General features: G+C 48.3%; 1 protein-coding gene across 2 annotated transcripts in view; it reads left to right on the forward strand.

Moving 5' to 3' along the window:
• Nucleotides 1-15,251, forward strand: part of CCDC81 (coiled-coil domain containing 81) — a 112,401-nt gene that overhangs the window by 59,747 nt on the left and 37,403 nt on the right. For both annotated transcript variants that reach the window (XM_063951371.1, XM_063951372.1), the window contains exon 10: nt 55-201. In XM_063951371.1, the coding sequence (XP_063807441.1) occupies nt 55-201 (147 nt within the window). The remainder of the gene's footprint in view (nt 1-54; nt 202-15,251) is intronic.

Raw genomic sequence — 15,251 nt, forward strand, 5'->3', positions numbered from 1 at the left:
TATGAATCTGCAATCTTTGGGCAGCCCATTGATCCCTTGTGTGTGTTACGTTAGGAGCTGTGCTACTTGTGCTTGCAACGTGCCCAGAAGAACATCCCCGTGTACTTCACAGAAGAGCGGAAACTGAAGGAGAAGGAGGAGGAGCGGATATTGCAGCAGTACCAGCACCTGAGAGACCAGGAGGCCATACAGAAGTATCAGGTATTATATGGGACAGGTGTATGTAGATGTTAGCTGTGTAGCCTCCTCCCTGTGCCCTAACACAGAGAGTAACACCTCCAACCTCCTTTAATAACCATAGTTATAACGGGAGACGAGCAAGTTTGCTGTGAGTAGTTTATGCACATTCACCTGAGGCTAATAGACACCTCGGTGGTCATCTATGAAAGCCCCACAAGCAATTATTGTGCCTCACTGTAGGTCGCAGCTCCCAGGTATTCACCACTAGGCAGCAGCCAACCATGGACAGCGTCGTCAGGATGTGGATAGTACAGGATCATAGTAAAAGGCCATGGGTCAGTGCAGGCAGCACAAGAGGTCCAGGACTATAGCACACACACATATAGGCAGGCTGGCTCAGTAATGGGTTGTCAGTATAGCAGAATGAGTGAGCATACAATGTCAGTACTGCATTCAAGTGACCTGTTGCTCTGAAACCAGGACCAGTGCCTCCTTAAATTAAAGACACACCTCCTGACTTTTTAGTTTGGGAAATGAGGACAAGTGGGCATGATCACACAAAATGGCGGCATGTCCAGCACTTCCAACGTGCTTTGACCCCCGTCCCCCATTCTGTTTCCCTCCCATAAATGTACCTTTTAAATACTGCGCACACCTGGACAGATGCACCTGCTCACCTGTCAATGCAGGGCAGCAGCAAACAGCGCATATATCCCAACGTACATGCCTGACCTGGACCAAGCTATCCCAGTTGTGGCAGAGGGAGAGAGCCCTCAAATCGGGCTTGCACCTGCCTATGCAGAGCCGGCCTTAGGCATAGGCAAACTAGGCAAATGCCTAGGACATTTGGTATGCTTAGGGGCACCAGCAGCTTATGCTGATTAAAATGATATGCGGCATGCCTATATTCTGTGTGTGACTGAAGCTGTATCTGCATACGAAATGCTACGTTGCAGTGTATTCCTGGAAATCACTGTAATGTAGCATTTCATATGCAGATACAGCCGCAGTGGCACACAGAATATAGGCATGCTGCATATCAATTTAATCAGCAGAAGCTGCTTGTGCATCCTAGCCACATAGTAATGCAAATAATAAGAATTTACTTACCGATAATTCTATTTCTCGTAGTCCGTAGTGGATGCTGGGGACTCCGTAAGGACCATGGGGAATAGCGGCTCCGCAGGAGACTGGGCACATCTAAAGAAAGCTTTAGGACTATCTGGTGTGCACTGGCTCCTCCCCCTATGACCCTCCTCCAAGCCTCAGTTAGGATACTGTGCCCGGACGAGCGTACACAATAAGGAAGGATTTTGAATCCCGGGTAAGACTCATACCAGCCACACCAATCACACTGTACAACTTGTGATCTGAACCCAGTTAACAGCATGATAACAGAGGAGCCTCTAGAAAAGATGGCTCACTACAGCAATAACCCGATTTTTTTTTTTTGGTAACAATAACTATGTACCAGTATTGCAGACAATCCGCACTTGGGATGGGCGCCCAGCATCCACTACGGACTACGAGAAATAGAATTATCGGTAAGTAAATTCTTATTTTCTCTAACGTCCTAAGTGGATGCTGGGGACTCCGTAAGGACCATGGGGATTATACCAAAGCTCCCAAACGGGCGGGAGAGTGCGGATGACTCTGCAGCACCAAATGAGAGAACTCCAGGTCCTCCTCAGCCAGGGTATCAATTTTGTAGAATTTACAAACGTATTTGCTCCTGACCAAGTAGCTGCTCGGCAAAGTTGTAAAGCCGAGACCCCTCGGGCAGCCGCCCAAGATGAGCCCACCTTCCTTGTGGAGTGGGCATTTACAGATTTTTGGCTGTGGCAGGCCTGCCACAGAATGTGCAAGCTGAATTGTACTACAAATCCAACGAGCAATAGTCTGCTTAGAAGCAGGAGCACCCAGCTTGTTGGGTGCATACAGGATAACAGCGAGTCAGATTTCCTGACTCCAGCCGTCCTGGAAACATATATTTTCAGGGCCCTGACAACGTCTAGCAACTTGGAGTCCTCCAAGTCCCTAGTAGCCGCAGGCACCACAATAGGTTGGTTCAGGTGAAACGCTGAAACCACCTTAGGGAGAAACTGAGGACGAGTCCTCAATTCCGCCCTGTCCGAATGGAAAATCAGAAAAGGACTTTTACAGGATAAAGCCGCCAATTCTGACACGCGCCTGGCCCAGGCCAGGGCCAACAGCATGACCACTTTCCATGTGAGATATTTTAACTCCACAGATTTAAGTGGTTCAAACCAATGTGACTTTTGGAACCCAAAAACTACATTGAGATCCCAAAGTGCCACTGGAGGCACAAAAGGAGGCTGTATATGCAGTACCCCTTTTACAAACGTCTGAACTTCAGGGACTGAAGCTAGTTCTTTTTGGAAGAAAACTGACAGGGCCGAAATTTGAACCTTAATGGACCCCAATTTCAGGCCCATAGACACTCCTGTTTGCAGGAAATGTAGGAATCGACCCAGTTGAATTTCCTCAGTCGGGCCTTATTGGCCTCGCACCACGCAACATATTTTCGCCAAATGCGGTGATAATGTTTTGCGGTTACATCCTTCCTGGCTTGATCAGGATAGGGATGACTTCATCCGGAATGCCTTTTTTCCTTCAGGATCCGGCGTTCAACCGCCCTGCTGTCAAACGCAGCCGCGGTAAGTCTTGGAACAGACAGGGTCCTTGCTGGAGCAGGTCCCTTCTTAGAGGTAGAGGCCACGGATCCTCCGTGAGCATCTCTTGAAGTTCCGGTTACCAAGTCCTTCTTGGCCAATCCGGAGCCACAAATATAGTGCTTACTCCTCTCCATCTTATCAATCTCAGTACCTTGGGTATGAGAGGCAGAGGAGGGAACACATACACTGACTGGTACACCCACGGTGTTACCAGAGCGTCTACAGCTATTGCCTGTTGGTCCCTTGACCTGGCGCAATACCTGTCGAGTTTTTCCCAACGGTTTATAATTATGTGGAAGACTTCTGGGTGAAGTCCCCACTCTCCCGGGTGGAGGTCGTGCTGAGGAAGTCTGCTTCCCAGTTGTCCACTCCCGGAATGAATACTGCTGACAGTGCTATCACATGATTTTCCGCCCCGCGAAGAATCCTTGCAGCTTCTGCCATTGCCCTCCTGCTTCTTGTGCCACCCTGTCTGTTTACGTGGGTGACTGCCATGATGTTGTCCGACTGGATCAACACCGGCTGACCTTGAAGCAGAGGTCTTGCTAAGCTTAGAGCATTGTAAATGTCCCTTAGCTTCAGGATATTTTTGTGAAGTGATGTCTCCAGGCTTGACCATAAGCCCTGGATATTCCTTCCCTGTGTGACTGCTCCCCAGCCTCGCAGGCTGGCATCCGTGGTCACCAGGACCCAGTCCTGAATGCCGAATCTGAGGCCCTCTAGAAGATGAGCACTCTGCAACCACCACAGGAGGGACACCCTTGTCCTTGGTGACAGGGTCATCTGAAGATGCAACCTGGACCATTTGTCCAGCAGGTCCCACTGGAAAGTTCTTGCGTGGAATCTGCCGAATGGGATTGCTTCGTAGGAAGCCACCATTTTACCCAGAACCCTTGTGCATTGATGCACTGAGACTTGGCTCGGTTTTAGGAGGTTCCTGACTAGCTCGGATAACTCCCTGGCTTTCTCCTCCGGGAGAAACACCTTTTTTCTGGACTGTGTCCAGGATCATCCCTAGGAACAGAAGACAAATCGTCGGAACCAGCTGCGATTTTGGAATATTGAGAATCCAATCGTGCTGCCGCAACACTACCTGAGATAGTGCTACACCGACCTCCAACTGTTCCCTGGATCTTACCCTTATCAGGGAATCGTCCAAGTAAGGGATAACTAAAATTCCCTTCCTTCGAAGGAATATCATAATTTCGGCCATTACCTTGGTAAAGACCCGGGGTGCCGTGGACCATCCATACGGCAGCGTCTGAACTGATAGTGACAGTTCTGTACCATAAACCTGAGGTACCCTTGGTGAGAAGGGCAAATTTTGACATGAAGGTAAGCATCCTTGATGTCCCGAGACATCATGTTGTCCCCTTCTTCCAGGTTCGCAATCACTGCTCTGAGTGACTCAATCTTGAATTTGAACCTCTGTATGTAAGTGTTCAAAGATTTTAGATTTAGAATCGGTCTCACCGAGCCGTCCGGCTTCGGTACCACAACAGTGTGGAATAATACCCCGTTCCCTGTTGCAGGAGGGGTACCTTGATTATCACCTGCTGGGAATACAGCTTGTGAATGGCTTCCAAAACTGTCTCCCTGTCAGAAGGAGACATCGGTAAAGCCGACTTTAGGAAACGGCGAGGGGGAGACGTCTCGAATTCTAATTTGTACCCCTGAGATATCACCTGAAGGATCCAGGGGTCTACTTGCGAGTGAGCCCACTGCGCGCTGAAATTCATTGAGACGGGCCCCCCACCGTGCCTGATTCTGCTTGTAAAGCCCCAGCGTCATACTGAGGGCTTGGCAGAGGCGGGAGAGGGTTTCTGTTCCTGGGAACTGGCTGATTTCTGCAGCCTTTTTCCTCTCCCTCTGTCACGGGGCAGAAATGAGGAATCTTTTGCCCGCTTGTTCACGAAAAGACTGCGCCTGATAATACGGCGTCTTCTCATGTTGAGAGGCGACCTGGGGTACAAACGTGGATTTCCCAGCTTTTGCCGTGGCCACCAGGTCTGAAAGACCGACCCCAAATAACTCCTCCCTTTAATAAGGCAATACTTCCAAATGCCGTTTGGAATACGCATCACCTGACCACTGACGTGTCCATAACCCTCTACTGGTAGAAATGGACAACGCACTTAGACTTGATGCCAGTCGGCAAATATTCCGCTGTGCATCACGCATATATAGAAATGCATCTTTTAAATGCTCTATAGGCAAAAATATACTGTCCCTATCGAGGGTATCAATATTTTCAGTCAGGGAATCCGACCACGCCAACCCAGCACTGCACATCCAGGCTGAGGCGATTGCTGGTCGCAGTATAACACCAGTATGTGTGTAAATACATTTTAGGATACCCTCCTGCTTTCTATCAGCAGGATCCTTAAGGGCGGCCATCTCAGGAGAGGGTAGAGCCCTTACAAGCGTGTGAGCGCATTATCCCCCCTAGGGGGTGTTTCCCAACGCACCCTAACCTCTGGCGGGAAAGGATATAATGCCAATAACATTTTAGAAATTATCAGTTGTTATCGGGGGAAAACCACGCATCATCACACACCTCATTTAATTTCTCAGATTCAGGAAAACTACAGGTAGTTTTTCCTCACCGAACATAATACCCCTTTTTGGTGGTACTCGTATTATCAGAAATGTGTAATAACATTTTTCATTGCCTCAATCATGTAACGTGTGGCCCTACTGGAAGTCACATTTGTCTCTTCACCGTCGACACTGGAGTCAGTATCCGTGTCGGCGTCTATATCTGCCATCTGAGGTAACGGGCGCTTTAGAGCCCCTGACGGCCTATGAGACGTCTGGACAGGCACAAGCTGAGTAGCCGGCTGTCTCATGTCAACCACTGTCTTTTATACAGAGCTGACACTGTCACGTATTCCTTCCAACAGTTCATCCACTCAGGTGTCGACCCCCTAGGGGGTGACATCACTATTACAGGCAATCTGCTCCGTCTCCACATCATTTTTCTCCTCATACATGTCGACACCAACGTACCGACATACAGCACACACACAGGGAATGCTCTGATAGAGGACAGGACCCCACTAGCCCTTTGGGGAGACAGAGGGAGAGTTTGCCAGCACACACCAGAGCGCTATATATATACAGGGATAACCTTATATAAGTGTTTTTCCCATTATAGCTGCTGTATCTTTAATACTGCGCCTAATTTGTGCCCCCCTCTCTTTTTTAACCCTTTCTGTAGTGTAGTGACTGCAGGGGAGAGACAGGGAGCTTCCCTCCAACGGAGCTGTGAGGGAAAATGGCGCCAGTGTGCTGAGGAGATAGGCTCCGCCCCCTTATCGGCGGCCTTATCTCCCGTTTTTCTATGTATTTTGGCAGGGGTTAAATGCATCCATATAGCCCAGGAGCTATATGTGATGCATTCTTTTGCCATCCAAGGTGTTTATTATTATTGCGTCTCAGGGCGCTCCCCCCCAGCGCCCTGCACCCTCAGTGACTGGAGTGTGAAGTGTGCTGAGAGCAATGGCGCACAGCTGCAGTGCTGTGCGCTACCTTGTTGAAGACAGGACTTCTTCTGCCGCCGATTTTCCGGACCTCTTCTGCCTTCTGGCTCTGTAAGGGGGCCGGCGGCGCGGCTCTGGGACCCATCCAGGCTGGGCCTGTGATCGTCCCTCTGGAGCTAATGTCCAGTAGCCTAAGAAGCCCAATCCACTCTGCACGCAGGTGAGTTCGCTTCTTCTCCCCTTAGTCCCTCGATGCAGTGAGCCTGTTGCCAGCAGGTCTCACTGAAAATAAAAAACCTAAACTAAAACTTTCACTAAGAAGCTCAGGAGAGCCCCTAGTGTGCACCCTTCTCGTCGGGCACAGAAATCTAACTGAGGCTTGGAGGAGGGTCATAGGGGGAGGAGCCAGTGCACACCAGATAGTCCTAAAGCTTTCTTTAGATGTGCCCAGTCTCCTGCGGAGCCGCTATTCCCCATGGTCCTTACGGAGTCCCCAGCATCCACTTAGGACGTTAGAGAAAATATGATGCATTTTCATAAATAAAAGGCGCCCAACGTTAGCAGAGCTGCCAGCTGACTCATGCCAGGCATCTCCTGCAGAACTAGCGGCGGTACTAGGGGGCACCAGCCAAAATCTTGCCTAGGGCATCATATTGGTTAGAGCCGGCTCTGTGCCTATGTCAGGAGGTTTGGGAGGTACTGTATGTGACCGGTACCGACACTGTAGTCAGAGAGAGATACTGCAGTAAGTGACAGCAGTGTAAGGTGGTCAGGTATATTTACACAATAGAAATCAGTGGGAATATCTGGAACATACACACATTATATATGCACTGTATCACACATTAAGAGATTCAACTGCTACGTAAGCCTATAGTCAGCCATGGTATGTATAATCTCAGTGGCGCACAGGGGGATGGGGGGGGGGAGGGTTCCGAGCACCCAGAACCCCCCCCCCCTCCACCAAACAAAAATATATATATATATATATATATATATATTTCTCTAACGTCCTAGTGGATGCTGGGGACTCCGTCAGGACCATGGGGATTAGCGGCTCCGCAGGAGACAGGGCACAAAAATAAAGCTTTAGGATCAGGTGGTGTGCACTGGCTCCTCCCCCTATGACCCTCCTCCAAGCCTCAGTTAGGTTTTTGTGCCCGTCCGAGCAGGGTGCAATCTAGGTGGCTCTCCTAAAGAGCTGCTTAGAAAAAGTTTTTAGGTTTTTTATTTTCAGTGAGTCCTGCTGGCAACAGGCTCACTGCATCGAGGGACTTAGGGGAGAGAAGTGAACTCACCTGCGTGCAGGATGGATTGGCTTCTTAGGCTACTGGACACCATTAGCTCCAGAGGGATCGAACACAGGCCCAGCCATGGAGTCCGGTCCCGGAGCCGCGCCGCCGACCCCCCTTGCAGATGCCGAAGATTGAAGAGGTCCAGAAACAGGCGGCAGAAGACTTTTCAGTCTTCATGAGGTAGCGCACAGCACTGCAGCTGTGCGCCATTGTTGTCAGCACACTTCACACAGCGGTCACTGAGGGTGCAGGGCGCTGGGGGGGGGCGCCCTGGGCAGCAATGTATAATACCTTTTTTATGGCTAAAAATACATCACATATAGCCCTTGAGGCTATATGGATGTATTTAACCCCTGCCAGATCTCACAAACTCCGTGAGAAGAGCCCGCCGAAATAGGGGGCGGGGCTTATTCTCCTCAGCACACAGCGCCATTTTCCTGCTCAGCTCCGCTGTGAGGAAGGCTCCCAGGACTCTCCCCTGCACTGCACTACAGAAACAGGGTAAAACAGAGAGGGGGGGCACTTTTTTGGCGATATTACTATATTTAAGCTGCTATAAGGATACAACACTTATATAGGGTTGTTCCCATATATATTATAGCGCTTGGGTGTGTGCTGGCAAACTCTCCCTCTGTCTCCCCAAAGGGCTAGTGGGGTCCTGTCTTCAATAGAGCATTCCCTGTGTGTCTGCTGTGTGTCGGTACGCGTGTGTCGACATGTATGAGGACGATGTTGGTGTGGAGGCAGAGCAATTGCCGGTAATGGTGATGTCACCCCCCAGGGAGTCGACACCGGAATGGATGGCTTTGTTTATGGAATTACGTGATAATGTCAGCACATTACAAAAATCAGTTGACGACATGAGACGGCCGGCAAACCAGTTAGTACCTGCCCAGGCGTCTCAGACACCGTCAGGGGCTGTAAAACGCCCTTTACCTCAGTCGGTCGACACAGACCCAGACACGGACACTGAATCTAGTGTCGACGGTGAAGAAACAAACGTATTTTCCAGTAGGGCCACACGTTATATGATCACGGCAATGAAGGAGACTTTACATATCTCTGATACTGCAAGTACCACAAAAAGGGGTATTATGTGGGGTGTGAAAAAACTACCTGTAGTTTTTCCTGAATCAGAGGAATTAAATGATGTATGTGATGAAGCGTGGGTTAACCCAGATAGAAAAGTGCTAATTTCAAAAAAGTTATTGGCATTATACCCTTTCCGGCCAGAGGTTAGGGCGCGCTGGGAAACACCCCCTAGGGTGGATAAGGCGCTCACACGCTTATCAAAACAAGTGGCGTTACCGTCTCCTGATACGGCCGCCCTCAAGGATCCAGCTGATAGGAGGCTGGAAACTACCTTAAAAAGTATATACACACATACTGGTGTTATACTGCGACCAGCCATCGCCTCAGCCTGGATGTGCAGTGCTGGGGTGGTCTGGTCGGATTCCCTGACTGAAAATATTGATACCCTGGATAGGGACAGTATTTTATTGACTTTAGAGCAATTAAAGGATGCTTTTCTTTATATGCGAGATGCTCAGAGGGATATTTGCACTCTGGCATCGAGAGTAAGTGCGATGTCCATATCTGCCAGAAGAAGTTTATGGACGCGACAGTGGTCCGGTGATGCGGATTCCAAACGGCATATGGAAGTATTGCCGTATAAAGGGCAGGAATTATTTGGCGTCGGTCTATCGGATCTGGTGGCCACGGCAACTGCCGGAAAATCCACCTTTTTACCTCAGACCCCCTCCCAACAGAAAAAGACACCGTCTTTTCAGCCGCAGTCCTTTCGGTCCTATAAGAACAAGCGGGCAAAAGGACAGTCATATCTGCCCCGAGGCAGAGGAAAGGGTAAGAGAGGGCAGCAAGCAGCTCCTTCCCAGGAACAGAAGCCCGCCCCGGGTTCTGCAAAGCCCTCAGCATGACGCTGGGGCTTTACAAGCGGACTCAGGAGCGGTGGGGGGTCGACTCAAGAATTTCAGCGCGCAGTGGGCTTGCTCACAGGTGGACCCCTGGATCCTGCAGGTAGTATCTCAGGGTTACAGGTTGGAATTCGAGAAGTCACCCCCTCGCCGGTTCCTAAAGTCTGCTTTGCCAACGTCTCCCTCAGACAGGGCGACGGTATTGGAAGCCATTCACAAGCTGTTTTCTCAGCAGGTGATAGTCAAGGTACCCCTCCTACAACAGGAAAAGGGGTATTACTCCACACTATTTGTGGTACCGAAGCCGGACGGCTCGGTAAGACCTATTCTAAATCTGAAATCTTTGAACCTGTACATACAAAAATTCAAGTTCAAGATGGAGTCACTCAGAGCAGTGATAGCGAATCTGGAAGAAGGGGACTTTATGGTGTCCCTGGACATAAAAGATGCTTATCTGCATGTCCCAATTTGCCCTTCACATCAAGGTTACCTCAGGTTCGTGGTGCAAAACTGTCATTATCAGTTTCAGACGCTGCCGTTTGGATTGTCCACGGCACCTCGGGTCTTTACCAAGGTAATGGCCGAAATGATGATTCTTCTGCGAAGAAGAGGCGTATTAATTATCCCTTACTTGGACGATCTCCTGATAAGGGCAAGGTCCAGAGAACAGCTGGAGGACGGAGTAGCACTAACCCAAGTAGTGCTGCAACAACACAGGTGGATTCTGAATTTTCCAAAATCTCAGTTGACCCCGACAACACGTCTGCTGTTCCTGGGAATGATTCTGGACACGGTTCAGAAAAAGGTGTTTCTTCCGGAGGAGAAAGCCAAGGAGTTATCCGAACTTGTCAGGAACCTCCTAAAACCAGGAAAAGTGTCTGTGCATCAATGCACAAGAGTCCTGGGAAAGATGGTGGCTTCTTACGAAGCGATTCCATTCGGCAGATTCCACGCACAAACTTTTCAGTGGGATCTGCTGGACAAATGGTCCGGATCGCATCTGCAGATGCATCAGCGGATAACCTTATCGCCACGGACAAGGGTGTCTCTTCTGTGGTGGTTGCAGAGTGCTCATCTGTTAGAGGGCCGCAGATTCGGCATACAGGACTGGGTCCTGGTGACCACGGATGCCAGTCTGAGAGGCTGGGGAGCGGTCACACAGGGAAGAAACTTCCAGGGAGTATGGTCAAACCTGGAGATATCTCTTCACATAAATATACTGGAGCTAAGAGCGATTTACAATGCTCTAAGCCTGGCAAAACCCCTGCTTCAGGGTCAGCCGGTGTTGATCCAGTCGGACAACATCACGGCAGTCGCCCACGTAAACAGACAGGGCGGCACAAGAAGCAGGAGAGCAATGGCAGAAGCTGCAAGGATTCTTCGCTGGGCGGAAGATCATGTGATAGCACTGTCAGCAGTGTTCATTCCGGGAGTGGACAACTGGGAAGCAGACTTCCTCAGCAGACACGATCTACACCCGGGAGAGTGGGGACTTCATCCAGAAGTCTTCCACATGATTGTGAACCGTTGGGAAAAACCAAAGGTGGACATGATGGCGTCTCGCCTCAACAAAAAACTGGACAGGTATTGCGCCAGGTCAAGAGACCCTCAGGCAATAGCTGTGGACGCTCTGGTAACGCCGTGGGTGTTCCAGTCAGTGTATGTGTTTCCTCCTCTGCCTCTCATACCAAAAGTACTGAGAATCATACGGCAAAGGGGAGTAAGAACGATACTCGTGGCTCCGGATTGGCCAAGAAGAACTTGGTACCCGGAACTTCAGGAGATGCTCACGGAGGATCCGTGGCCTCTACCTCTAAGACGGGACCTGCTTCAGCAGGGACCGTGTCTATTCCAAGACTTACCGCGGCTGCGTTTGACGGCATGGCGGTTGAACGCCAAATTCTAAGGGAAAAAGGCATTCCGGAAGAGGTCATTCCTACACTGGTAAAAGCCAGGAAGGAGGTGACTGCACAACATTATCACCGCATTTGGAGAAAATATGTTGCGTGGTGTGAGGCCAGGAAGGCCCCCACGGAGGAATTTCAATTGGGTCGATTCCTACATTTCCTGCAAACAGGATTGTCTATGGGCCTCAAGTTGGGGTCCATTAAGGTTCAAATTTCGGCCCTGTCGATTTTCTTCCAAAAAGAATTGGCTTCAGTTCCTGAAGTCCAGACTTTTGTAAAAGGAGTACTACATATACAGCCCCCGGTTGTGCCCCCAGTGGCTCCGTGGGACCTTAATGTAGTTTTGGATTTTCTCAAATCCCATTGGTTTGAGCCACTCAAATCGGCGGATTTGAAATATCTTACATGGAAGGTAACCATGCTACTGGCCCTGGCTTCAGCCAGGAGAGTGTCAGAATTGGCGGCTTTATCGTATAAAAGCCCATATCTGATTTTCCATTCAGACAGGGCAGAACTGCGGACGCGTCCTCATTTTCTGCCTAAGGTGGTGTCAGCGTTTCACCTGAACCAGCCTATTGTAGTGCCTGCGGCTACTAGCGATTTGGAGGATTCCAAGTTGCTGGACGTTGTCAGGGCATTGAAAATATATATTTCAAGGACGGCTGGAGTCAGAAAATCTGACTCGCTGTTTATACTGTATGCACCCAACAAGCTGGGTGCTCCTGCTTCTAAGCAGACGATTGCTCGTTGGATTTGTAGCACAATTCAACTTGCACATTCTGTGGCAGGCCTGCCACAGCCTAAATCTGTCAAGGCCCATTCCACAAGGAAGGTGGGCTCATCCTGGGCGGCTGCCCGAGGGGTCTCGGCATTACAACTCTGCCGAGCAGCTACGTGGTCGGGGGAGAACACGTTTGTAAAATTCTACAAATTTGATACCCTGGCTAAAGAGGACCTGGAGTTCTCTCATTCGGTGCTGCAGAGTCATCCGCACTCTCCCGCCCGTTTGGGAGCTTTGGTATAATCCCCATGGTCCTGACGGAGTCCCCAGCATCCACTAGGACGTTAGAGAAAATAAGATTTTACTTACCGATAAATCTATTTCTCGTAGTCCGTAGTGGATGCTGGGCGCCCATCCCAAGTGCGGATTGTCTGCAATACTTGTACATAGTTATTGTTACAAAAAAATCGGGTTGTTCTTGTTGTGAGCCGTCTGTTCAGAGGCTCCTACGTTGTCATACTGTTAACTGGGTTCAGATCACAAGTTGTATGGTGTGATTGGTGTGGCTGGTATGAGTCTTACCCGGGATTCAATATCCTTCCTTATTGTGTACGCTCGTCCGGGCACAGTATCCTAACTGAGGCTTGGAGGAGGGTCATAGGGGGAGGAGCCAGTGCACACCACCTGATCCTAAAGCTTTATTTTTGTGCCCTGTCTCCTGCGGAGCCGCTAACCCCCATGGTCCTGACGGAGTCCCCAGCATCCACTACGGACTACGAGAAATAGATTTATCGGTAAGTAAAATCTTATTTTTTTTTTTCTGTTTGCTGCATGAGTATCATTAATGGCTGTCTAGCGTCCTCTGCAGCCTGCTGTCTTCCTGGTGACACTTCTAAGTGCTTAATAAAAGTTTACTTTATTTTAATTATAGTACATATATATCCATGTGCATACATATATACACTTGTATATATATACATACATATAAACACACACACATATGATATATATACATGCGTATATATACGTGTACTGTATGTGTGTGTGTGTGTGTGTATATATATATATATATATATATATATATATGTGTGGATTTACGGTATATATATATATATATATATGTGTAGAGATATAGAAAGATATGTATATATATATATATACACACACAGACACACTAGTTTTACAGACCCAGCATATACTGGGTCACCTCAGTCCCCACCCCCGTGCTTGGCTCCACCCAGTTCTGGACCCCCCCCCATGCAAATCCTGCGTTTGCCACTGAATCTGTAATAAACTATCTGAAAATACTACAGTGCATCTGGAAAGTATTCACAACGATTCACTTTTTCCACATTTTGTTATTACATCCTTTTTCCAAAATAAATACATTTTTCTCTCAAAATTCTACACACAATACCCCATAATGACAACGTGAAAAAAGTTTGAGATTTTCTCGTTTTATTAAAAATAAAAAACTAAGAAATCACATGTACATAAATATTCACAGCCTTTGCTCAACACTTTGTTGATGCAGCTTTGGCAGCAATTACAGCCTCAAGTCTTTTTGAATATGATGCCACAAGCTTGGCACACCTGTCTTTGGGCAGTTTCGCCCATTCCTCTTTGCAGCACCTCTCAAGCTCCATCAGGTTGGATGGGAAGCTTCAGTGCACAGCCATTTTCAGATCTCTCCAGAGATGTTCAATCGGATTCAAGTCTGGGCTCTGGTTGGGCCACTCAATGACATTCACAGAGTTGTCCTGAAGCCACACCTTTGATTTCTTGGCTGTGTGCTTAGGGTCGTTGAAAGATGAACCGTCACCCCAGTCTGAGGTTAAGAGCGCTCTGGAGCAGGTTTTCATCCAGGATGTCTCTGTACATTGCTGCAGTCATCTTTCCCTCTATCCTTACTAGTCTCCCAGTTCCTGCAGCTGAAAAACATTCCCACAGCATGATGCTGCCACCACCATGCTTCACTTTCCTGACTAAGGCCCTGCTCCCCTGATCACTCAGTTTAGACAGCTGGCCAGCTCTAGGAAGAGTCCTGGTGGTTCTGAACTTCTTCCATTTACAGATGATGGAGGCCACTGTGCTCATTGGGACCTTCAAAGCAGCAGATATTTTTCTGTACCCTTCCCCAGATTTGTGCCTTGAGACAATCCTGTCTCAGAGGTCTACAGATAATTCCTTTGACTTCATGCTTGGTTTGTGCTCAGACATGCACTGTCAAGTGTGGGACCTTATATAGACAGGTGTGTGCCTTTCCAAATCATGTCCAATCAACTGTATTTACCACAGATGGACTCCAATTAAGCTGTAGGAACATCTCAAGGATGATCAGTGGGAACAGGATGCTCAATTTTGAGCTTCATGGCAAAGGCTGTGAATACTTATGTACGTGTGATTTCTTAGTTTTCTATTTTTAATAAATTTGCAAAAATCACAAAAAAACTTTTTTCACGTTGTCATTATGGGGTATTGTGTGTAGAATTTTGAGGGAAAAAATGTATTCCATTTTGGAATAATGCTGTAACATAACAAAATGTGGAAAAAGTGAAGCGCTGTAAATACTTTCCGGATGCACTGTACACCATATCATGGTATGCAGTCAGTTTGTTGATATTCACAATACCGACACTATATTGTCAACATTGTAAGACTGTCATCATGGTAAATGTCTATTGCCTTAATGTCCACACACAATTTTAGGGTTAGGCATCAATTAGGGTTAGAATTAAGCTGCAGTTAGGGTTAGGCTTAGAGTAAGATTAAATGGGAAATTCCAGTGTTGGCCTGCTGACTCCATTCTGGCAGAGTCAACATTATGTCAGTATTGACATGTCGACATCTTTACATGTGAACATCCTGAAAGTCGACATTCAGAATATGTTGACATTATGCTGACATACACACAGTATTATCCCTTTATTTATTTTTTTCTGAGAAAATTCTGAGCAATGTATTTTATGTAATAGATCGGCTTATGGGGGTAATTCCAAGTTGATCGCAGCAGGAAATTTTTTAGCAGTTGGGCAA

This window comes from Pseudophryne corroboree, chromosome 2 (genome assembly GCF_028390025.1).
Source record: "Pseudophryne corroboree isolate aPseCor3 chromosome 2, aPseCor3.hap2, whole genome shotgun sequence".
Taxonomy (NCBI): Eukaryota; Metazoa; Chordata; class Amphibia; order Anura; family Myobatrachidae; genus Pseudophryne; species Pseudophryne corroboree.